The sequence below is a fragment of the Bombina bombina genome, chromosome 5 (genome assembly GCF_027579735.1).
Source record: "Bombina bombina isolate aBomBom1 chromosome 5, aBomBom1.pri, whole genome shotgun sequence".
In the NCBI taxonomy this organism is placed as follows: Eukaryota; Metazoa; Chordata; class Amphibia; order Anura; family Bombinatoridae; genus Bombina; species Bombina bombina.
In genome coordinates, this window is record NC_069503.1 from 864,780,825 (window position 1) to 864,807,559 (window position 26,735).

The 26,735-nt window shown below is 41.1% G+C and overlaps 1 protein-coding gene across 1 annotated transcript in view; it reads right to left on the reverse strand.

Annotated features, from left to right (window-relative positions):
• Window positions 1-26,735, reverse strand: part of B4GALT6 (beta-1,4-galactosyltransferase 6) — a 334,120-nt gene that overhangs the window by 11,795 nt on the left and 295,590 nt on the right. The window contains exon 6 of the mRNA XM_053714999.1: window positions 10,710-10,897. Within this exon, the coding sequence (XP_053570974.1) occupies window positions 10,710-10,897 (188 nt within the window). The remainder of the gene's footprint in view (window positions 1-10,709; window positions 10,898-26,735) is intronic.

Genomic DNA, 26,735 nt, shown 5'->3' on the forward strand with positions numbered 1-26,735 from the left:
GACTGTAAATTGGGTACTGGTCAGAGGAACAGGACATTCAAATGCCACACATATACATTCACAAGCATACATTATACAACAGAACTGAGTACACCCCTGTGCAATATTACGTAAATTAATTGTATTACTTCTAAGTTGAAGAGTAGGGTATTTATTTAATCTTATGTAAAACTCAAAACCAACAGTTAAGGTTTACTATATTAAAATACAGACCTCACAGTAGGATCTCAATTCAACAAAAGTCAGTACACCTTTCATTACTAAGATTTAAATCTTATTTTTTTCAATACTTTGAATGTCCGTGGGAACGTAGAAAAGACAACAAGATCTCTCTGTATGAGAGTTTGCTAGTTGAAAAGATGACGCCAGAACCAAGACCTGACGACTGCCAAAAGAGCCCCCAGAACCGTTGTGAAAGTTTTGGAAGCTGTGGCAATGGAAGAGCAACAAACTGAAAGTGCTCGTCTAGAAAAGCAAATCTCAGGAACTGGTGATGAGCCCTGTGAATGGGAACATGAAGACAAGTGTCCTTCAGGTCTATGGTCGTCATGAACTGACCCTCTTGTACCAAAAAAAGAATGGAACAAATGTTTTCCATCTTGAAGGACGGCACCCTGAGAAATTTGTTGAGACCTTTCAGGTCTAAAATGGGACGAAAAGTTCCCTCTATTTTTGGGAACCACAAACAGATTTGAATAGAATCCTTGACCCTGTTCCCTTACCGGAACTGGAATAATCACTCCCAGGGAGGAAAGGTCCTGAACACAGCTTAAGAATGCCTCTCTTTTTACTTGGTCTGCAGATAATCTTAAAAGGATGAATCTGCCCCTGAGAGGACAAGTCTTGAATCCTATTTTGTAACCCTGAGATACTATTTCCACAGCCCAAGGATCTGGGACATCGCGTATCAAAGCTTGACAAAAAAAAGTAAAGTCTGCCCCCCACTTGATCCAATACCGGACCGGGGGCAGACCCTTCATGCTGATTTAGCCTCAAATGAAGGCTTCTTTGACCGATTTCCCTTTTTCCAAGGCTGATTGGATCTCCAAGAGGACTTGGCCTGCTCTGGCTTGGAGGAGGAAAAGGAGGACTTTTGTCCTTTGAAGTTATGCAAGGAACGAAAATTAGATTTTTTTCTTTTATTTATAATCTTTATTTAAGGCAAAATATATCTTTGTTAAATGAAACAAGAAATAAACTGTACAACTAGACAAGGTAGTAATTACTTTTCTATTTTACATAGTAAACAGATTGACAAAGAAACAGTTGTCCAGTTATCAGAGTCCATCCTGATATAGGCCTATTTTTCTTTTTTTGTGCAGCATATAATAGATTAATTTCTATTTCTATGAATAATTCAACAAATACTGCACTGATCTGTAAACATAATCCAATTTAAAGATCAGTACATAAATAACAGAATTATGAGCAAACATTAGCTAACCATTACATAAAGGGAGATATTTGCAGTGACGTCAGTTCTGCATATTACCTGTAAGATAGACGGGGGGAATGAGGGAATGGGGGAAATGAGGGAATGGGGAGGGAGGGAAGGAAAAGACCAGGCCCAGAGCGGAGAAGAGAATCCAAAAAAAAAAAAAAAAAGGGAATGGGGAATCTCTCAAAAGTACCTAGTATGTGAGTGTAGACTGTTCACTGCTGTGTTTTTAGTTTTGTATAAAGAGAGTTCCAGGGTTCCCAGACCCTTGAATAAAGTCTAAGGTACCTATATTTATTGACACTACTTCCTCCATGCGTCTAATATAGTCAACGATTTCTAATACCTTGTGTATCGGAGGAGCCACTTGTTGCTTCCAGTGTCTCGCTAGAGACAGTTTGGTTGCCATCATAATGTATACAAATAGGTGTTTTTCGCTTTTAGGAAGTCCTAGATGTAGCAAGCATTTCTCAGGGCTCCTAACTGCTAGGAGGCCCAGTTTCAAACAGAGGTCTTATACAGCTCTCCAAAAATCTTATAGGTGTGGTCAGTCCCACCATATATGTATATCATCTCCCCTATTCCCACATTCCCTCCAACACATGTCTGAGTTAGTGTACGAGAGTCTGCACAATCTGGTAGGTACCCAGTGCCATTTAGTCAGTAGTTTGTAATAAAGCTCAAACAGTGTGACACAGTTTATCGCTGCCTTAGTTAGTGCAATAGCTGTTTCCCATCCCTTCGGTTCGATCACGGATCCAAACTCTCTTTCCCATGCTAAGATGTTGTGGGTCTTACGCAATGTCAGGGAATCTAGTAAACATCTATAATGAACTGTCATAGGTCTCTGTCCATGTAGCCCTGCCTTCCATCTTACTTCCCATAAAGTCAGCATCTAGGGGCTGAGGAAGTGAATCCCCAGTTATGTATAATGGAGCGGTAACGCATTGATTCAAATACGAGTTTCTGAGGGATACTAAATTTTAGGTTGAACTTGGCATATGAAAGCCACTGAGTTCTGTCATAGAGATCCGCTATGGTGTGAAGGTTAGGGATTTCCCATAGATTAGGATTAGACTCAGGGAGTCCTAATACCAGGCCTCTGATGCTGTGAATTGGGGATGGGTGGGGGGCCACCTGGGGGAAATGTCTTTGTTTAAAAGCATGGCATAAGCTATCAATTAAAACAGCGTAGGTAATCGAAAATTTGACTAAGCAATACTGAGGCAGGTATGGGAGATCCTGCAAGTAAATAGCACCTGGGAGAGATGCTTGTTCTATCTTGTACCATCTGGGACGTTCCCCAGATCCTCGCCAGTTAGTTATGTGCGTCAACATTGCTGCATCGTAATAACATTTCAGGCTTGGCAGCCCCAACCCCCCTTATCAATGGGTGCCTGAAGGATATTGTGGGATATACAGGGCTTGGTATTAACCCAAACATAAAAGTGTTCAAAAGCGATTGGAATTGATCTAGTAATACTTTTGGTACTCTTAGGGGCAAGCATCGGAAACGGTAGGAGAGCTTCGGGAGCCAAATCATCTTGAAAGCAGAGATTCTCCCCATCCATATCTCTCTATATCTGGGGAATGTAACATCATGTTTTAAGGATTGTAAAACGTGGGATTAATTCCGCTTGACAACACTCTTCGGTCATGCAAGAGGTGCACTCCTAAGTGTTTGATTCTATCTCGGTTCCATTTGAAAGAATATCGCTTCCGAAGGCCTCTAGTTTGAATTTCAGGGAGATTTAGGGGGTTTGCTTCCGTCTTATCTACATTTAGTTTGTAGAAAGATAGAGTACCGAAGAATTTGAAGAGATCTAGGAGATAGGGCAGGGAATTAGATGGATCCTACGGAAAAACCGTTAGGTCATCCGCAAAGAGACGCAACTTCTGGAGTTTACCATGCAGGTATAGACCCTTTATATCAGGATTCTGCCTAATCGCGATTGCTAGAGGCTCAATGGCCATGGTGAACAAGAGTGGGGACAGGGGGCACCCCTGCTGGGTCTCATTACTAAAGGAGAATAGATTAGAACAGAAACCCAGCTCTCTCACTCATGGCTGTGGGATTGGAGTATAAAGCTCCAATCGCTGTTTGGAATTCTTTCGGTATACCCATGTTCCCCATAACTTCATTCATATATTCCCACCAGGCCCTATCAAATGTTTTCTCAGCATCGAACGATAGGGTCAATAGTGGAAGGCCTAATCTATGAGCCTCTCAATATATTTAGGAGTCTCCTCGTACTATCTGAACCTTGTCTATGAATAGTGAAACCTACTTGATCCCTGTGGATAACTTCAGGTAGTAATTTACGGAGTCTGAAAGCTAGAATTTTGTCGAACAACTTAACATCTATGTTGATGAACGATATGTGTCGGTAGCTAGAACATAACTGGGGGTCCTTACCGTCTTTTGGTATTGTGAGAATATTGGCCTCTAGGAATTCAGGGAGTAGCGAGCCTGAATCAAAAGTTCTGGCAAAGAGCCTCTGTAAGAAGGAAGCAAGGATATTACTAAAGTTTTATAGAACAGGGGGGAGAAACCGTCTGGGCCTGGGGTCTTGTGAAGCTTTAATTGATTAATCGCAGATTTAATTTCTAAGGTACTAATAGGTTCAGATAGTTGTTCAACTCAGTCTTGAGCTAATTTGTGGATTTTTAGGGATTCCAAAAACCTAGAAATAACTGGGCGATCAGCTAGTTCTATTTCCTCCTGTTTCCCAATATTGTATAAATTGTTGTAATAGGTCCTAAACACTTAATCTCTTTCGGGGAATAAACTACTCCGTTCACTAGTTTTAATTTTTTAATTCGGGACGATTTGAGTCTAGCCCTGAGCTTAGTTGCCAAAAGCCTATCAGCCCTGTTTCCTTGGTAATAAAATAATTGTTTACATCTAAGGACATTGTCCTGGACTCTGTGTAGTTCTTTACCTGTTATTTCCGAGCGCACTTCACCTATGCGAGCAGCCAATCTATTATCAGGATTGTCCTTATTTTCCCTTTCTAGGGTCCTCAATTCCCCGAATAACTGTGCTAGGGTCGCCCCCCTTTCACGTTGAGAAAGGCATAGGGTAATTGTGACCATATCATAATCTGACCATGGGCACACCGAAATATATGCTTGGGAAATTTTATCAAGTGACCATAAGAAAGAAGGTATCAATCCGGGAGTAGGAATTATGAGCTTTGGAGAAGAACGCATAGTCTCTGATATTGGTATTCAGACATCTCCATGAGTCAAATAAGTAATGTTGTTTCATGATGTTTTGGAATTTCTTGGATTCCAGTACTATTTTACAGTCAGGTTTAAATTTCTTGGGGTGTATTTGGTCTACCTGAGGGTCCCAAGTGATATTAAAACTTCCAACTATCAGGAGAGGGCCTTGTCCAATCTGTGTAACACGTTGCAACACTTGCTGTACGAAGGATCCCTGCTTCTCGTTCGGGGCATATACTGTATGTTCACAAGGGTACATATCACATCGTCTAGTTCACATACTATAATTACATATCTGCCTTCTGGATCGGTATCAATTACAATTGGGGGATAAGCTATATTCCTCCTGAGGAGGATCGCTACTCCTTTCTTTTTTGTTTGATGTGTGGTGTGTACACACATGTTATATAGGTTGGATTTTAGGCCACATTGTCAGGAGGTGGGATCTGTGATTTTGTCCAAGTAAGATACTAATTGAGAGAAAGAGAAAAAGAGAGAGAAAAAAAAAAAAAAAAAAAAAAGGAGCTAGGAGACAAAAGTAAGAGCCAAGAAGGGGAGGGAGTAGAGAGAGAGGAGAAAGGAACAATGGTTTCACTTGTATATACAACAAGAAAACATATTACTGAACCTGCAAATGATAACTTCAACATACCTAAGGTTAGACATAGCATGTTTGCGACAAGCGCATAAAAGCGCTGTCTGAGGTCACGCTGTAGACCCTTTGAAAGGAACGAAAAATAGAATTTTGGTGCCCCTTAGGTCTATTTTTCTTGTCCTATGGTAGAAAAGACCCCTTTCCACCTGTAATTTTAGAAATTATCTCCGTCAGACCAGGACCAAAAAGGGTCTTACCCTTGTAAGCCAACGACAGGAGCTTGGACTTGGATGTAACATCAGCTGACCAAGATTTTAGCCACAGAGCCCTGCAAGCTAAAACAGCTAAGCCAGACATCTTGGCTCCTAGTCTAATTACTTGAATGTTGGCATCAGAGATAAAGGAATTGGCCAGTTTGAGAGCAGTGGCGTCACTAGGGTTGGTGTCACCCGGTGCGGTAAGTTATGGTGTCACCCCCCCAGAAAGCAGACACACACAAAAACACAGGCACACACACATACAAACACTCAGACACACTTAAAAACATACTCAGATGCACACACAAACACTCGGAAACACACTCAGACACACACTTACAAAATATGTAAACTGCACTGCATTAATTATAAAGCGCATGCCTAGAGCTGCTCCCTGGCTCAGCAGAGCATCAAATGAAAGATAAACAGAGCACTCTAAAAATAAATCACTAAAGAAATGTTTTAGGTGCAAACTATGAAAATTCTGCTATCTGACTCTGTTCCAAGTCTGTCAGTGCACAGCCCCGGGCCGCGTGCCTACCGCTTCTTATAGCCAATCACCTCTGCAGTCTGCCCACCCCCAGACCCCCGCCCGCCCTCCTACCTGTTCAGTGTGCACTTAGTGTACCGTAACCGTAATGGTCTGGTGGGCATCATACGTGGCTCCTTCACTTTAAAGACAGTGTCAAACAGTCATGCGGTCAGGTGCCAGGCATCCCCTCATGATTTGCCAGTTCCCGTTTAGAGAGACAGCACAGCAGTGAGTGACTCCACTGCTCCACATGTCACTGAGCAGTGAGCACAGATAGGCAGGCAGGTTTAGGCTAGCAGCGCAACTTTGCAAGCCCCACGGCATGCCCACAACATTCATAGAGAAATTGGGCAGGGGAGAAGCAAAGTACAAACAAGCAAAAGCAACCGGGAAAACTATGTTGAAATTGCAGCACTGGCTCAAGGGGCAAAAAAATTGTGTGTCTACAACTTCCCCAGTCCCACCAATGTTCACAAATGCCAGCCCCTCTAATAAAAAAAAAATCTATGCATCTCAACATTGTATTTCAATAAATTGGTTTTTTTTTTTTTTTTTTGGTGTCACCCCCTGGGTGTTCAAGCTTAAATCTGAAATTTACTTCTTCAGAATAAGTCAGAAGATTTACACTGTTAAAATCTGAGATCTCACCCTCAGAAGCTACTGAGGAACCCTTTTCATCTGACTTATGAGGAAGGTCAACCATCGCAGATGATGGAGCAGACACCTTACAAGTAGAGATATGCCTTGATTTCCTCTTGCGCTTACCCGCAATGGGAAAAGCAGATAAGGCCGCAGACACTGCAGAAGATATCTGTGCAGCAAAATCTACAGGCAAATACACGCCTCCAGGAGACTCAGAGGAACCGCAGAGCACTGTATGTGAAACCATTGAGGCTTGGGACATTTGAGTAGAAAGCTGTGGCATATCCTGAACAGCATCATCCTGAGAGACAGTAGGCTCAGAAGGGAGTTTTTTATCTTTACGTTTTAGAGTTCTAGCCAAACATGAAGATCAAAATTGCATAGGCAAAACAATTTGGGTCTCAAAACATAATAAACATTTATCAGAGGAAGCAGACTACTGTTCCGTGTCCATGGCTAAGATATTGCCCCAAAAATAAATACTGAAATGCACTGTCACTTTAAGAAGGAACTGTAATCCTTCAAAGTGCAAAAACGCTAAATGTGTATAAATAAATAATAAAAAAAAAAAAAATACACCTCATTCAGACTGAGGTGCCCTACCGTAAGCACGAGAAGCTGAAAACAACCAAATCAAGAGCTCCAACAAGGTCTCCACAGCCGCCACAGAAGCGAACTCACTGAGAATGACACAGCTTCGTGTCCAAACAGAAGAGCGGGCCGTCACGTGAGCGGCAGCACAAGAAACTGTGCAACAACTAAAAGCGTGCAATAGTAAAACTCAGCAGAGAATAATCAGTTACAATCTGGCAATACAGCAGCCCATAAGAAAAACGAAATTTATGCTTACCTGATAAATGTATTTCTCTTGTGGTGTATCCAGTCCACGGATCATCCATTACTTGTGGGATATTCTCCTTCCCAACAGGAAGCTGCAAGAGGATCACCCACAGCAGAGCTGTCTATATAGCTCCTCCCCTAACTGCCACCTCCCAGTCATTCGAACGAAGACAAGCAAGAGAAAGGAGAAACTATAGGGTGCAGTGGTGACTGTAGTTTAAAAATTTAAAAAACACCTGCCTTAAAAAGACAGGGCGGGCCGTGGACTGGATACACCACAAGAGAAATAAATTTATCAGGTAAGCATAAATTTCGTTTTCTCTTGTAAGGTGTATCCAGTCCACGGATCATCCATTACTTGTGGGATACCAATACCAAAGCTTTAGGACACGGATGAAGGGAGGGACAAGGCAGGTGCTTAAACGGAAGGCACCACTGCCTGTAAGACCTTTCTCCCAAAAATAGCCTCCGAAGAAGCAAAAGTATCAAATTTGTAGAATTTAGAAAAAGCATGGAGCGAAGACCAAGTTGCCGCCTTGCAAATCTGTTCAACAGAAGCCTCATTTTTAAAAGCCCATGTGGAAGCCACTGCTCTAGTGGAATGAGCTGTAATTCTTACAGGAGGCTGCTGGCCAGCAGTCTCATAAGATAAGCAGATTATACTTCTTAACCAAAAGGAAAGAGAAGTTGCTGAAGCCTTTTGGCCTCTTCTCTGTCCAGAGTAAACAACAAACAATGCTGATGTTTGACGAAAATCCTTAGTAGCTTGTAAATAAAACTTTAAAGCACGAACCACGTCAAGAATATGTAATAGACGTTCCGTCTTTGAAGAAGGATTAGGACACAGTGACGGAACAACAATCTCCTGATTGATATTCTTATTAGATACCACCTTAGGAAGAAACCCAGGTTTGGTACGCAAAACTACCTTCTCTGCATGGAAGACCAGATAAGGGGAATCACACTGTAAGGCAGATAACTCTGAAACTCTTCGAGCCGAAGAAATAGCTACTAAAAACAGAACTTTCCAAGATAAAAGCTTGATATCTATGGAATGCAGAGGTTCAAACGGAACCCCTTGAAGAACCTTAAGAACTAAATTTAAACTCCATGGCGGAGCAACAGGTTTAAACACAGGCTTGATTCTAACTGAAGCCTGACAAAACGCCTGAAACATCCGCCAGATGCTTGTGCAAAAGAATAGACAGAGCAGAAATCTGTCCCTTTAAGGAACTAGCTGACAATCCCTTCTCCAATCCCTCTTGGAGAAAAGATAATATCCTGGGAATCCTGACTTTACTCCATGAGTAACCCTTGGATTCACACCAATGAAGATATTTACACCATATCTTATGATAGATTTTCCTGGTGACAGGCTTTCGAGCCTGAATTAAGGTATCAATGACTGACTCGGAGAAACTGCGTTTTGATAAAATCAAGCGTTCAATCTCCAAGCAATCAGACGCAGAGAAATTAGATTTGGATGGTTGAAAGGACCCTGAAGTAGAAGGTCCTGTCTCAGCGGTAGAGTCCATGGTGGAAGGGATGACATGTCCACCAGATCTGCATATCAAGTCCTGCGTGGCCACGCAGGTGCTATCAAAATCACCGAAGCTTTCTCCTGCTTGATCTTGGCAATCAGACGAGGGAGCAGAGGAAACGGTGGAAGCTTGGCGTTCTGATGAGACACCATGAGATCCAATTCTGGTTTGCCTCAACGTTGAATCAACTGTGCAAACACTTCCGGATGGAGTTCCCACTCCCCCGGATGAAAAGTCTGCCGACTTAGAAAATCCGCCTCCCAGTTCTCTACTCCTGGGATATGGATAGCTGATAGATGGCAAGAGTGAACCTCTGCTGGGGTGCTCTTTGCCTCATCCTGCTAGCCAGGAGTGAATATCCCACTAGTAATTGAAATGATGTTGTGGACTCTCCATGTCTTAGGAAAGAAAAGAGAAAGAAATAGAGAAAGAAAGAAACTCTCCTGAAGTATATCAGTCTGATCCCACCCAGCAAAGTCAGATCAGGAACATGGCAACCCCAGATGATTGTTTTGCCTTCATTGGGCCTTGTCAGTGAGGTGCAGCCATATTTCTCTAAGCACATTAGGCAAGGAGTCCACATCTGGTTTCCCCCATCACTCTTTGGGAGACTTCCCCGGGGGCATAATACAGATGCATACAAAAAGAGAAGTGCTCTCTCAGGAACAAACAGCAGCAAAATAGCTTGCTTTATAGTGATTTAACACCTGGGAGTTTTCACAGAGAAATCTCCTGAAGTACATCAGTCTGATCCTGCCTAACAAGGTCAGTCCAGCCCCAAAATAAATCCTTCTCTGAACAAGAAACATAGCAACAGACGATCGTTTTGGCCTTCGCGGGGCCTCTTCAGTGAGGTGCAGCCATATTTCTCTAAGCACATTGAGCAAAGAACCCATGTCTGGTTTCCCTCATCGCCCTTAGGACTCCTTGCTCAATGTGCTTAGAGGAACATGGTTACACCTCACTGTCGAGGCCCAATGAAAGACAAAAAGATCATCTGGGGTTGCCATGTTCCTTCTTCAGAGGGGGATTGCCTGGTATTTTAGGGTTGAACTGACCTTATTATCAGACTGATATACTTCAGGAAAAATCTGCTATGTGAAAAGCATTAGTGGACTAACAGAGGCTGAATATATATAAATATATATATGTGTGTGGGTGTGTGTACTGGGAAGGGATGTACACTTATGATTTTATTTCCAATTTCATTTTTATTCTGTTGTTTAGAAGATAATATTCAATGTGGCACCTTCTCTCCCTTGTTTGCCTGTCAAAGAACATACTATTGGTATAGCCTGACCAGGTCAGAGGAGTGGCCTAGAGTCTTGTCTTTTGGATTGCCAAGTTTTCTACAGCGGATATATGGGATTTTCCGGTAGACCTTTTTATCTTATCCTATTCTGATTTGTATTATGTAATGAAGATCCACAAGTGAGGTGAAAGATATAAACACAGTTTGAGGGCAAACTTGTCTTTAGGAGACTATTATCATTATAGCAACTTTATTGGGCAGTGTTTTGGTTACTTTCATAAGAACCAGCAGTCACACATGATTTCTACACCATAAACTGCCAGAGAATGTGGGAAGCAATGAGTAGCAACAATTAACAGAACTGGAAGGAACATGATCACTTACATGTACATATATTTGTCAAGTTTTGATGCAAAATGACGTGGCATTTCTCCACATCCATAATAATTTCGATCATTTTCAGGAATGTGATCCACATCATGAAAGATCACACAGTCCCAACTTCTGTCTTTCATAGCTTCTTTAAAGCCAACATTGAATAGCATTGCACGGTTGAAAGTCTGTGTACCTGCCTTAAAATTAGGGGGAACATATATTATTAATCAAATAAATAATATAACTTTACTAACATTGCTTTTCCCAAAATATAAGTTAAACTGATATTAAAAAGCTTATATTGCAAAAGTTTCAATAGATAACACCTTATGATGCAAGTGCATGTAAAACCACCTTCTGCTTGAGAGACACTGTTTACATTACGATCAAACTACAAACTTCATAAAATACAAAAACTAATAAATGCATTTATCCATTAATATAATTAGAGTTACCTCTTTCTCAATCTTTATGAGTGAAAAAAACATAATTTATGCTTACCTGATAAATTTATTTCTCTTGTGATGCATCAAGTCCACGGATTCATCCTTACTTGTGGGATATTCTCCTCCCCTACAGGAAGTGGCAAAGAGAGCACCCACAGCAGAGCTGCCTATATAGCTCCCCCCTTAGCTCCACCCCCAAGTCATTCGACCGAAGGCTAGGAAGAAAAAGGAGAAACCATAGGGTGCAGTGGTGACTGAAAGTTTAAAAATAAAAATATATATGCCTGTCTTAAAAAACAGGGCGGGCCGTGGACTCGATACATCACAAGAGAAATAAATTTATCAGGTAAGCAGAAATTATGTTTTCTCTTGTAAGATGTATCGAGTCCACGGATTCATCCATACTTGTGGGATACCAATACCAAAGCTTTAGGACACGGATGAAGGGAGGGACAAGACAGGGACCTTAAAAGGAAAGCACCACTGCTTGTAGAACCTTTCTCCCAAAAATAGCCACCGAAGAAGCAAAAGTATCGAATTTGGAAAATTTTGAAAAAGTATGAAGCGAAGACCAAGTCGCCGCCTTACAAATCTGTTCAACAGAAGCCTCATTTTTAAAAGCCCATGTGGAAGCCACAGCTCTAGTAGAATGAGCAGTAATCCTTTCAGGAGGCTGCCGTCCAGCAGTCTCATAGGCCAAATGGATGATGCTTTTCAGCCAAAAGGAATGAGGTAGCCGTAGCCCTTTGACCTCTCCGTTTACCAGAATAAACAACAAAGAAGATGTTTGACGGAAATCTTTAGTTGCTTGTAAGTAGAATTTTAAAGCACGAACCACATCAAGATTGTGTAACAGACGTTCCTTCTTAGATTAAGGATTAGGACATAAAGAAGGAACCACAATCTCTTGATTGATATTCTTATTAGAAACAACCTTAGGAAGAAACCCAGGTTTGGTACGTAAAACCACCTTATCTGCATGGAAAACAAGGTAAGGGGAATCACATTGTAAAGCAGATAGCTCAGAAACTCTTCGAGCCGAAGAGATAGCAACTAAAAAAACAAAACTTTCCAAGATAGAAGCTTAATATCTATGGAATGCATAGGTTCAAACGGAACCCCTTGAAGAACTTTAAGAACTAAGTTTAGGCTCCATGGCGGAGCAACAGGTTTAAATACAGGCTTGATTCTGACCAAAGCCTGACTAAATGCTTTAACGTCTGGGACATCTGCCAGACGTTTGTGAAGTAGAATAGACAAAGCAGGTATTTGACCTTTAAGAGAACTAGCAGATAATCCCTTCTCCAAACCTTCTTGGAGCAAAGACAATATTCTAGGAATCCTAATCTTACTCCACGAGTAACCTTTGGAATCACACCAATAAAGATATTTGCGCCAAATCTTATGATAAATCTTCCTGGTGACAGGCTTTCTAGCCTGAATCAGGGTATCAATGACCGATTCAGAGAAACCACGCTTTGATAAAATCAGGCGTTCAATCTCCAAGCAGTCAGACGCAGAGAAATTAGATTTGGATGCATGAACGGGCCTTGGATTAGAAGGTCCCGCCTCATTGGCAGAGTCCACGGTGGAACCGAGGACATGTCCACTAGGTCTGAATACCAAGTCCTGCGTGGCCATGCAGGTGCTATCAGAATCACAGAAGCTCTCTCCTGCAACCAGACGTGGGAGGAGAGGAAACGGTGGAAATACATAGGCCAGATTGAAGGACCAAGGCACTGCTAGAGCATCTATCAGTACCGCCTTGGGATCCCGGGACCTGGACCCGTAACGAGAAAGTTTGGCATTCTGACGGGACGCCATCAGATCCAATTCTGGTGTGCCCTATAGCTGAATCAGCTGGGCAAATACCTACGGATGGAGTTCCCACTCCCCCTGATGAAAAGTCTGACGACTTAGGAAATCCGCCTCCCAGTTCACTACTCCGGGGATGTGGATTGCTGAGAGATGGCAAGAGTGATCCTCTGCCCATCGGATTATTTTAGTTACCTCCATCATCGCTAGAGAACTCCTTGATGATTGCTATAAGCTACAGTCGTGATGTTGTCCGACTGAAACCTGATGAATTTGGCTGCAGGAAGCTGAGGCCACACCTGAAGCGCATTGAATATCGCTCTCAGTTCTAGAATGTTTATCGGAAGAAGAGATTCCTCCCGAGACCATAAGCCCTGTGCTTTCAGGGAGTTCCAGACTGCACCCCAGCCTAGCAGGCTGGCACCTGTCGTTACAATGAGCCACTCTGGCCTGCGGAAGTACATTCCCTGAGACAGGTGGTCCTGAGACAATCACCAGAGAAGAGAATCTCTGGTCTCCTGGTCCAGATGCAGTTGAGGAGATAAATCTGCATAATCCCCATTCCACTGTTTGAGCATGCATAGTTGCAGTGGTCTGAGGTGTAGGCAGGCAAAAGGAACTATGTCCATTGCCGCTACCATGAGTCCGATTACCTCCATACACTGAGCCACTGATGGCCGAGGAATGGAATGAAGAGCTCGGCAAGTGGTTAAGAGTTTTGATTTTCTGACCTCCGTCAGAAATATTTTCATTTCTACCGAATCTATCAGAGTAAATAACACTTAGAATTAAAATGGTACTGTGCCTTTAAGAGAAAAAAAGCTGCACAAATTCTGCAAAACAGTGTAAAAAAGCAGTAAACTTAACAAAATGTTTACAGTAGCATCATAAAGCCTTAGTAACTTTGCACAGCTATGCAAATAAACAATTAACCCCTTAATGGCAAAACTGGATTGAAAAAACGGCAAAACCGGTAAAAAGGACTTTCAGCACCTTGCCACAGCTCTGCTGTGGCTCCTACCTGCCCTTCAGAACAATTTGTGGGGAAAAAAACTTCTTTTACAGCCCTCAAACACAGCAGGAACCTCTGGAGAAGCAGTTAGATGTCTCTGAGGAAAAGAAACTGCGCAACTGAGGCGCGAAAATAGGCCCCTCCCACCTCACTCAATGTTTTGATGCCTATCAGAAAAACACCAGAGTGTCTCAATTAACCATGTGGGTTAAAAAAAAACAAAACAAGCCACGACCCCTTTAGTCCATTCAAAAAAACATTATAATTGCATCATTTACTGAATAAACAAAAACGTTTTTTCCGAACAGTGTCACCAGTAACTAATGAGCCCTTCATGCAAGCTGAAATTCCTATCCAAGTGTCTGAATACAGCTTACCCTTCCCTCATGGGAATATTGCCAGCCTTTTCTAGAATTAACACAGTCTGTCTAGAAAAATATAGACAGAACATACCTCATATGCAGCTTAGCATGCAAACTGTTCCCCCAACTGAAGTTTTCCTGTACTCTTCAGCCCTTGTGAGAACAGCAGTGGATCTTAGTTACAAAGTGCTAAGATCATCATCCTCCTTGCAGAAATCTTCATCCCTTTTCTGCCAGAGAGTAAATATAGTACACACCGGTACCATTTAAAATAACAAACTTTTGCTTGAGAAATAAAAAACTAACATTTTTGTCACCACACTCGCTCTGCCCTTCCAAGTACTTAGAGTAGGCAAAGAGAATGACTGGGGGTGGAGCTAAGGGAGGAGCTATATAGACAGCTCTGCTGTGGGTGCTCTCTTTGCCACTTCCTGTAGGGAAGGAGAATATCCCACAAGTAAGGATGAATCCGGTGACTCGATACATCTTACAAGAGAAAATTGGGTTTCATGTCCCTTTAACTTTACTGTTCATTTAAGCTTCTCTGCATTTATGCCTCAGGAACAGTTCAATCTGTATTCAAACACTTGCTTGACGAGAATGGGTCGTCATGCAAACTGCTGCCTCTGAGCGCACAACAAAACATTTTCATCATGAAGGGGAACAGCTGATCATACCACAGGATCAACAATTCCCCTAAACTTCAGGCTTAATCGCTGGTGGCATAGTGGGTGGCACTCCCTGAGCTACATAGGAGTGCTGGTGATGTGACCGCAAACATGCAAACCCCTCAATCTTATCTCCCTTACTAGCCACAGGACTCAACGACCCTTCGTTTGAAAGAGAATTGCTTTCTCTTTCAAATGCTGGTCTTGGAAATCCACAAAAAAAAAAAGAAAAAAAGAAAATCAGATCTTAAAAAAAAAAAAAAACACAACAACACACAATGAGTCTCTCATATATTAGTTTCACCATTTAAGTTGCATTAGTGAAATAAAAACTTTTGCACGATATTCTAATTTTTCGAGTTTCACCTGTACTGCTGATAAACTACATAGGGCGTAAAGTGCATATTGGCTGCACCAGATGACTGTCATGTTCTGGAAAAAGAGGACTTTACACAGAGGCGGCTAGGAGACATGTCAGTGGAAAATAAATAAAATTGATTTTTTTTAGTGCAAATACAATGTTTAAAAGAAAAATGAGAGTACTAATGCAAATTTATCAACAAATGCTTTAATAAACTGAAGAAAGTTAATATGCTGAATTTATCATCACTTTATGGTGGTGGCAGCAGAGATAGTTTAGTGTGGGTGGCATTAAAGGGCAGTTTTGGCATTTTTCTGGGTTTAGTACAGACTAGAGAGCGTTTGTTAACCCTTGCACCCACTGAACTAAGGTTCAGGCTTGCCTGGAGTGACTAGACTGTGACAAACTGGTCAAGGTGGTAAGAGTAGGTTAAAGGGACACTGAACCCAAATTTGTTCTTTCATGCTTCAGATAGAGCATGTAATTGTAAGCAAATTTCTAATTTACTTCTATTATCAATTTTTCTTCAATCTCTTGCAATCTTTATTTGAAAAGAAGGCATCTCAGCTAAGGAACCAGCAAATTGTGGGTTCAGAACCATGGACAGCACTTGTTTAAAGGTGCTGTCAAATCAGCAAGGACAACCCAGGTTGTTCACCTAAAATGGGCCGGCATCTAAACTTGCATTCTTGCTTTTCAAATAAACATACCAAGAAAATGAAGACAATTTGATAATAGGAGTAAATTAGAAAGTTGCTTAAAATTGCATGCTCTATCTGAATCACAAAAGATTTTTTTTGGCTACAGTGTCCCTTTAAGTATTTCTGTGAGAAACTGATGGCTGTTGCAGGGTTGGTTAACCCTGTAACGTCACAGTCCCTCTCTTAAAAAAATAATAAAAATATATGAATTTTATCTGTATAGTCAGGTGATCACCTTGCAAGAAAAAATATTGCTTTTATTTCTGTAATGCACAAAGGAGGCTCTCTAACCTATATTATAAGACCCACATCAGTGGTCACCTGGTCATTTTCAACATTATTTACTAAAATCTTTTTACAATTTTTGCTGCAACTATCTCAAGTCATGAAATGTAAATATAATAATGGTATATTCTTAATCTGCTGGACCTGCAGATAAAAAAAAATATATAATTTCTATGGGTCACAAACTGAAATTTGACTTACAATAGGGTTTAAATGTATTTAGCAATAAAAGCACAAAATTAGCTCAGCACTGGGTTGTAAAAATTGCTTACAAGGAAAAAGGGGAAAAAAAACAGAAGAAATGTTGGCCAAACAATTATGATCAAGTATAATTAAATTATTGTATTCCAAAAGGTTTGCATTACCTACCATTTAACAGGCAAGTAAACAATGGGGAAAAACTAAGAATTTCAGGGACAAGGGTCCCATTCTTAAAGGGATATGAAACCCCAAAATTTTCTTTCATGATTTAGGCATACAATTTTAAACAACTTTCAAGTTTACTTCTTTTATCAAATTTGCTTCATTCTCTTGATATCCTTTCAGCTAAGGATAACAAGAGAATGAAGCATATTAAATTTAAGTAAATTGAAAAGTTGTTTAAAATTGTATGCTCTGTCTAAATCATGAATGTCTATGACTTTACTGTCCCTTGAAGGTGGTGACAGGCACTAAAAGTCATTTGAAATCTTAATACATTATTAAAGGGACATTAAAGAGACATGAACCCCAAACATTTTCTTTCATGATTTAGGTAGAACATTACATTTTAAACAACTTTAAAATTTTGCTCCATTCTCTTGGTATAATTTGTTGAAGGAGCAGCAATGTACTACTGGTTGCTAACTAAACACATGGGGTGAGCCAATGACAATAGGCATATATATGCAGCCATCAATCAACAGCTAGCACCCAGGTGCATTGCTGCTCATGAGCTGACCTAGATAAACCCTTCATAAAAGGAAAACAAGAGAAAGAAGCGCAAAAAAATTAAATAAAAAATAAATAGAAGTTTTTTAAAATTGCATGCCCTGTCTGAATCATGAATGTTTATTTATGACTTTACTGTCACTTTAAATGGTAATTTATTCTTTAAAGTGAGTGAAACAGATGGTGTGTGTGTCTACCTATTGGTCATATACTAACATTTTTATGATGGCACATAAAAGTAATTTTAACTGTTAGAATGGATGTTTAGAGCTCTTCTCCAGTCTATTTAAATACACAGTGAAACCCTTTTTTGGAACAAAACAGTCACACATATTTTGTAAAAATTAAGACCATACAAATTCATACTATTAAAATGAGATAAATACTACTATTAAATGGTGAACAGCAGCTGAGTTGTACAAAACCTCCACTTACCATTAGATGGCACTGCATACATACAAAACGTGAAAAATCTACTTTTAAAAACACCAAACTAAGGGGTGATCACTTAGCTGTAGTAAGTGCCAACTACAGTGTAAAGCAATTTTCTTCATCAACTTAATCCAATTTTCATTACCACATTACCATTCACGTACAGAGAGATGAAAACTCTTTAGTTAATAACAGGAACAGGTGAGGCTGAACAAAGTAGTTAGCACATTTTGTCTCATATTTAAAACATTAAAGGGATACAAAAGAAAACGCTCAAAAATGCTAGAGCATTTTATTATTGCTTACATGTAGCTGTGTGTAACTCATGCAAAGAGATTAAACACAAAGGTTTAGGTTATGAGCGGAGCGCTATTTTTCGCCCCCTTTCTAACTCCGCTAGAAGTAAGATTTTTGCACTTATATTACAAGTTGAAAGTAAAAAGTTTTTGCTTGCACACGTAAAAAGCTGAACTTTGAAAATAGCGACAGTGTTAACGTATCCCCCCCCATTGAAGAATAACACCCACCCGATCTCATAAAGTGCGCTAACCCAACATCTACCCGTACAGACATCTAGAATATATATACAGTATATATATAAAAACATAATTTATGCTTACCAGATAAATTCCTTTCCTTCCTGGCAAGGAGAGTTCACGGCTAAATTCCTTACTGTTGGGAAATACAACACCTGGCCACCAGGAGGGGGCAAAGACACCTCAACCAAAGACTTAAATATCCCTCCCACTTCCCCTATCCCCCAGTCATTCTGCAGAGGGAGCAAAGAAAAAGTAGGCGAAACATCAGGGTATAAAAAAGTTGCTAGAAGAAATAATATAAAAAGGGAGCCGCCCATCAAAACAATAAATTACAGGCGGGGTCGTGGACTTTCCCTGCCAGGAAGGAAAGGAATTTTTCTGGTAAGCAGGGCATATGAATAGACCGGTCCGGTCGCCAATGGCGACCTAAATTTCTTGCGGGCAAGTAACATTTTTAAGTTACCAGCCCGAGCGGCGACCTGACATTTTAAGTGGGATATAAGAAGCAATAATAAAAAATGTCAAATTGCCTTTTACATATGCGCACACACGGGAAAAGAGGGTAGAGGGGGAGGTTCTTTATGTTAAATGCATTCAAAGACCTCCCCTTATCTCCATGGCTCTTGGTCTCTTCCTTGTCAGTTGCTACTTCCCACCCCTAAGGTTGTCTGCACGGGAAGACATCCTGCTAGAGCGGTGAGTGTTTCTTCTCTGTGTATGAATGAAGTATGGGTTAAAGTGACTATATAGTTATGCTAGGCATCTTGATCACGTACATTATGCCGACGTACTCCAGAGTCCTCTGCAGTACTTCAGCAAAATGTACACGAGCAAGCTGCCTACCATAACAATATTGAGCACTGCACAATTTTTCTGGACGTTATTGATGCTCCAAAAACTAACTTTACCAATTCGTAGAGAACATATCATCTCCATGCACCCAGTCAAATCTGCTAGCGCAGCACTGACAGTTGTGCTAGTAGTTGAAAGGCAGCCGGGCAGAAAGGGGAAAAAAAGTGTTTTTAACATGCTTGTTATGTCAAAGCGCTATAGGTTGAAGGGTGGCAGCATTAAATATACTTAGTTAATCGTAACCCCACATTATTATTATTATTATTATTCTTTATTTATAAAGCAACTACAGATTCCGCAGCGTTGCCCATGGGTACAAAGATTAAAAGTACAATGGAGAAACAATACAATAAGACACAAAATTTTACAGACAAATACAGGGGGAATTGAGGGCCCTATTCCCGTGGGAACTTACAATCTAGACGGGTAGGAGGATGGGAAACAGGAGGTGGGGACTGTAGAGGTGAGAATGATATTAGTGAGGAGATAGAGGGGAACTGTTAGTTAAGTGAAGTTAGTTAGTTGATAAGTTGGGTGATAGGCTTCCCTGAACAGAAAGGTCTTTAGGGAACGTTTAAAGGAGGAGAGGTTAGGGGCAAGTCTGACATCTAGAGGAAGTGCGTTCCAGAGGGTTGGTGCCGCACGAGAGAAGTCATGTAGTCTAGAATGAGAGGAGGTGATGGTAGAGGACGCAAGAAGCAGGTCGTTGTTGGATCTTAGGGGACGGGCAGGAGTATATTTGTTGATGAGTGAGGACAGGTAGGGTGGGGCAGCATTGGTGAGGGCTTTGTAGGTCAGGGTGAGAATTTTGAATTTAACTCTGTTGTGAATGGGGAGCCAGTGAAGGGACTCACAGGCCTAGATTTGGAGTTCGGCGGTAAAAGGGCTGTTAACGCTCCGCGGGCTTTTTTCTGGCCGCACCATAAAATTAACTCTGGTATCGAGAGTTCAAACAAATGCTGCGTTAGGCTCCAAAAAAGGAGCGTAGAGCATTTTTACCGCAAATGCAACTCTCGATACCAGAGTTGCTTACGGACGCGGCCGGCCTCAAAAACGTGCTCGTGCACGATTCCCCCATAGGAAACAATGGGGCTGTTTGAGCTGAAAAAAAACCTAACACCTGCAAAAAAGCAGCGTTCAGCTCCTAACGCAGCCCCATTGTTTCCTATGGGGAAACACTTCCTACGTCTGCACCTAACACTCTAACATGTACCCCGAGTCTAAACACCCCTAACCTTACACTTATTAACCCCTAATCTGCCGCCCCCGCTATCGCTGACCCCTGCATATTTTTTTAAACCCCTAATCTGCCGCTCCGTAAACCGCCGCCACCTACGTTATCCCTATGTACCCCTAATCTGCTACCCCTAACACCGCCGACCCCTATATTATATTTATTAACCCCTAATCTGCCCCCCTCAACGTCGCCGACACCTGCCTACACTTATTAACCCCTAATCTGCCGAGCGGACCTGAGCGCTACTATAATAAAGTTATTAACCCCTAATCCGCCTCACTAACCCTATCATAAATAGTATTAACCCCTAATCTGCCCTCCCTAACATCGCCGACACCTAACTTCAATTATTAACCCCTAATCTGCCGACCGGAGCTCACCGCTATTCTAATAAATGTATTAACCCCTAAAGCTAAGTCTAACCCTAACACTAACACCCCCCTAAGTTAAATATAATTTTTATCTAACGAAATAAATTAACTCTTATTAAATAAATTATTCCTATTTAAAGCTAAATACTTACCTGTAAAATAAATCCTAATATAGCTACAATATAAATTATAATTATATTATAGCTATTTTAGGATTAATATTTATTTTACAGGCAACTTTGTAATTATTTTAACCAGGTACAATAGCTATTAAATAGTTAAGAACTATTTAATAGTTACCTAGTTAAAATAATAACAAATTTACCTGTAAAATAAATCCTAACCTAAGTTATAATTAAACCTAACACTACCCTATCAATAAAATAATTAAATAAACTACCTACAATTAACCTAACACTACACTATCAATAAATTAATTAAACACAATTCCTACAAATAAATACAATTAAATAAACTAGCTAAAGTACAAAAAATAAAAAAGAACTAAGTTACAGAAAATAAAAAAATATTTACAAACATAAGAAAAATATTACAACAATTTTAAACTAATTACACCTACTCTAAGCCCCCTAATAAAATAACAAAGCCCCCCAAAATAAAAAATTCCCTACCCTATTCTAAATTAAAAAAGTTACAAGCTCTTTTACCTTACCAGCCCTGAACAGGGCCCTTTGCGGGGCATGCCCCAAGAATTTCAGCTCTTTTGCCTGTAAAAAAAAACATACAATACCCCCCCCCCAACATTACAACCCACCACCCACATACCCCTAATCTAACCCAAACCCCCTTAAAGAAACCTAACACTAAGCCCCTGAAGATCTTCCTACCTTGTCTTCACCATACCAGGTTCACCGATCCGTCCTGGCTCCAACATCTTCATCCAACCCAAGCGGGGGTTGGCGATCCATAATCCGGTCCAGAAGAGGCTCCAAAGTCTTCCTCCTATCCGGCAAGAAGAGGACATCCGGACCGGCAAACATCTTCTCCAAGCGGCATCTTCGATCTTCTTCCATCCGGAGCGAAGCGGCAGGATCCTGAAGACATCCAGCGCGGAACATCCATCCGGACCGACGACTGAACGACGAATGACTGTTCCTTTAAGGGACGTCATCCAAGATGGCGTCCCTCGAATTCCGATTGGCTGATAGGATTCTATCAGCCAATCGGAATTAAGGTAGGAATTTTCTGATTGGCTGATGGAATCAGCCAATCAGAATCTAGTTCAATCCGATTGGCCGATCCAATCAGCCAATCAGATTGAGCTCGCATTCTATTGGCTGATCGGAACAGCCAATAGAATGCGAGCTCAATCTGATTGGCTGATTGGATCAGCCAATCGGATTGAACTTGATTCTGATTGGCTGATTCCATCAGCCAATCAGAAAATTCCTACCTTAATTCCGATTGGCTGATAGAATCCTATCAGCCAATCGGAATTCGAGGGACGCCATCTTGGATGACGTCCCTTAAAGGAACAGTCATTCGTCGTTCAGTCGTCGGTCCGGATGGATGTTCCGCGCGGGATGTCTTCAGGATCCTGCCGCTTCGCTCCGGATGGAAGAAGATCGAAGATGCCGCTTGGAGAAGATGTTTGCCGGTCCGGATGTCCTCTTCTTGCCGGATAGGAGGAAGACTTTGGAGCCTCTTCTGGACCGGATTATGGATCGCCAACCCCCGCTTGGGTTGGATGAAGATGTTGGAGCCAGGACGGATCGGTGAACCTGGTATGGTGAAGACAAGGTAGGAAGATCTTCAGGGGCTTAGTGTTAGGTTTCTTTAAGGGGGTTTGGGTTAGATTAGGGGTATGTGGGTGGTGGGTTGTAATGTTGGGGGGGGGGGTATTGTATGTTTTTTTTTACAGGCAAAAGAGCTGAAATTCTTGGGGCATGCCCCGCAAAGGGCCCTGTTCAGGGCTGGTAAGGTAAAAGAGCTTGTAACTTTTTTAATTTAGAATAGGGTAGGGAATTTTTTATTTTGGGGGGCTTTGTTATTTTATTAGGGGGCTTAGAGTAGGTGTAATTAGTTTAAAATTGTTGTAATATTTTTCTTATGTTTGTAAATATTTTTTTATTTTCTGTAACTTAGTTCTTTTTTATTTTTTGTACTTTAGCTAGTTTATTTAATTGTATTTATTTGTAGGAATTGTGTTTAATTAATTTATTGATAGTGTAGTGTTAGGTTAATTGTAGGTAATTGTAGGTAGTTTATTTAATTATTTTATTGATAGGGTAGTGTTAGGTTTAATTATATCTTAGGTTAGGATTTATTTTACAGGTAAATTTGTTATTATTTTAACTAGGTAACTATTAAATAGTTCTTAACTATTTAATAGCTATTGTACCTGGTTAAAATAATTACAAAGTTGCCTGTAAAATAAATATTAATCCTAAAATAGCTATAATATAATTATAATTTATATTGTAGCTATATTAGGATTTATTTTACAGGTAAGTATTTAGCTTTAAATAGGAATAATTTATTTAATAAGAGTTAATTTATTTCGTTAGATAAAAATTATATTTAACTTAGGGGGGTGTTAGTGTTAGGGTTAGACTTAGCTTTAGGGGTTAATACATTTATTAGAATAGCGGTGAGCTCCGGTCGGCAGATTAGGGGTTAATAATTGAAGTTAGGTGTCGGCGATGTTAGGGAGGGCAGATTAGGGGTTAATACTATTTATGATAGGGTTAGTGAGGCGGATTAGGGGTTAATACATTTATTATAGTAGCGCTCAGGTCAGCTCGGCAGATTAGGGGTTAATAAGTGTAGGCAGGTGTTGGCGACGTTGAGGGGGGCAGATTAGGGGTTAATAAATATAATATAGGGGTCGGCGATGTTAGGGACAGCAGATTAGGGGTACATAGGGATAACGTAGGTGGCGGCGATTTGCGGTCGGAAGATTAGGGGTTAATTATTTTAAGTAGCTGGCGGCGACGTTGTGGGGGGCAAGTTAGGGGTTAATAAATGTAATACAGGGGTCGGCGGGGTTAGGGGCAGCAGATTAGGGGTACATAAATATAACGTAGGTGGCGGTCGGCAGATTAGGGGTTAAAAATTTTAATCGAGTGGCGGCGGTGTGGGGGGACCTCGGTTTAGGGGTACATAGGTAGTTTATGGGTGTTAGTGTACTTTAGGGTACAGTAGTTAAGAGCTTTATAAACCGGCGTTAGCCAGAAAGCTCTTAACTCCTGCTATTTTCAGGCGGCTGGAATCTTGTCGTTAGAGCTCTAACGCTCACTTCAGAAACGACTCTAAATACCGGCGTTAGAAAGATCCCATTGAAAAGATAGGCTACGCAAATGGCGTAGGGGGATCTGCGGTATGGAAAAGTCGCGGCTGAAAAGTGAGCGTTAGACCCTTTAATCACTGACTCCAAATACCAGCGGGCGGCCAAAACCAGCGTTAGGAGCCTCTAACGCTGGTTTTGACGGCTACCGCCGAACTCCAAATCTAGGCCACAGAGAGGTGCAGCAGAAACAGAGCGTCGAGAGAGGTGGATTAGCCTGGCAGATGCATTTAGGATGGATTGGAGGGGAGAGAGGCAGGCCAGTTAGTAAGTTGTTACAGTAGTCAAGTCGGGAAATTACCAGGGAGTGGATGAGCTGTTTGGTAGTTTCAGCACTCAGAAACGGACAAATTTTGGAGATATTGCATAGATGGTTGCGGCAGGATGAAGAGAGCAGTTGGATATGGGGAATGAAGGACAGATTTGAGTCAAGCGTGACTCCGAGGCAGCGGACTTGGGGTGATGGGGAGATAGTGGTGATTAGAGACTGGAGTGGAGCTAGAGGGGGGAATTAGAAGTAGTTCAGTCTTGGACATATTTATTTTTAGGTGGTGAGAGGCCATCCAGGAGGAAATGCCAGATAAGCAGTCGCTGATGTGAGAGTTGACAGAAGGAGAGAGTGCAGGGGTGGAAAAGTAGATCTGGGTATCATCAGCATAGAGGTGATAGCTGAAGCCATAGCTGTTGATAAGTTTACCCAGTGAAGAAGTGTAAATAAAGAAGAGTAGAGAACCCAGGACAGAGCCTTGAGGTACTCCAACAGACAGGGGCAATAGAGAGGAGGAGTCACCAGCAAAAGAGACAGAGAAGGATCTTTTAGAGAGATAAGAGTGAATCCAGGAGAGGGCAGTGTCACAGAGACCAAGAGAACTGAGAGACCGTAGGAGAAGGGGATGGTCTCTCAGTAGGTTTGCTTAGCTAGCGAAGGGCAGAGGTGTAAGAGTAGAGAATGAACTTATAGTGCCTGAAATCAGGTTCAGAGCGGGATTTCCTCCAGACACTTTCAGCAATGTGGGAGCATTTTTGTAGGTGACGCGTTTGTTGGGAGTGCCAGGGTTGGAGCTGACGACGTGTGGCTTTGCGAGGTTGGGGTGGAGCGAGAGTGTCAAGTGCAGCGGAGAGAGTATTGTTATAGTGGGTTATAGCAAGGTCAGGGCAGGATATCGTGGAAGTGTGGGGGAGGCGTAGTTGAATAAGAATGGAGAGTTGGGGAGCGTCCACAGTGTGCAGATTTCTACAGGTGCGGGGGCGAGAGGGGGGAAGTAGGTTTAGTATCTATATTAGGATTAAAGGTGAGCAGATGGTGGTCTGAGATGGGAAATGGGCGACATGAAGTTAAAAAAAAAAAAAAAAAAAGGCTCAATTATATCTTTTTTTTTTTTTCCCTTAGGGGAAAATAAGTCAAGACGGTACATACAGTATTACAAAACATAATTTATGTAAGAACTTACCTGATAAATTAATTTCTTTCATATTAGCAAGAGCCCATGAGCTAGTGATGTATGGGATATACATTCCTACCAGGAGGGGCAAAGTTTCCCAAACCTCAAAATGCCTACAAATGCACCCCTCACCACACCCACAAATCAGTTTAACGAATAGCCAAGAAGTGGGGTGATAAGAAAAAGTGCGAAAGCATAAAAAATAAGGAATTGGAATAATTGTGCTTTATACAAAAAATCATAACCACCACAAAAAGGGTGGGCCTCATGGACTCTCGCTAATATGAAAGAAATGAATTTATCAGGTAAGTTCTTACATAAATTATGATCAACCGAAGCTTCATTCCTAAACGCCCAGGAAGTAGAAACTGACCTAGTAGAATGAGCTGTAATCCTTTGAGGCGGAGTTTTACCCGACTCGACATAAGCATGATGAATTAAAGATTTCAACCAAGATGCCAAAGAAATGGCAGAGGCCTTCTGACCTTTCCTAGAACCGGAAAAGATAACAAAAAGACTAGAAGTCTTTCGGAAAGTCTTAGTAGCTTCAACATAATATTTCAAAGCTCTAACTACATCCAAAGAATGCAAAGATTTCTCCTTAGAATTCTTAGGATTAGGACATAATGAAGGAACCACAATTTCTCTACTAATGTTGTTGGAATTCACAACCTTAGGTAAAAATTCAAAAGAAGTTCGCAACACCGCCTTACCCAGGTGAAAAATCAGAAAAGGAGATTCACAAGAAAGAGCCGATAATTCAGAAACTCTTCTGGCAGAAGAGATGGCCAAAAGGAACAAAACTTTCCAAGAAAGTAATTTAATGTCCAATGAATGCATAGGTTCAAACGGAGGAGCTTGAAGAGCCCCCAGAACCAAATTCAAACTCCAAGGAGGAGAAATTGACTTAATAACAGGTTTTATACGAACCAAAGCTTGTACAAAACAATGAATATCAGGAAGAATAGCAATCTTTCTGTGAAAAAGAACAGAAAGAGCAGAGATTTGTCCTTTCAAGGAACTTGCAGACAAACCTTTATCTAAACCATCCTGAAGAAACTGTAAAATTCTCGGAATTCTAAAAGAATGCCAGGAAAAATGATGAGAAAGACACCAAGAAATATAAGTCTTCCAGACTCTATAATATATCTCTCTAGATACAGATTTACGAGCCTGTAACATAGTATTAATCACAGAGTCAGAGAAACCTCTTTGACTAAGAATCAAGCGTTCAATCTCCATACCTTTAAATTTAAGGATTTGAGATCCTGATGG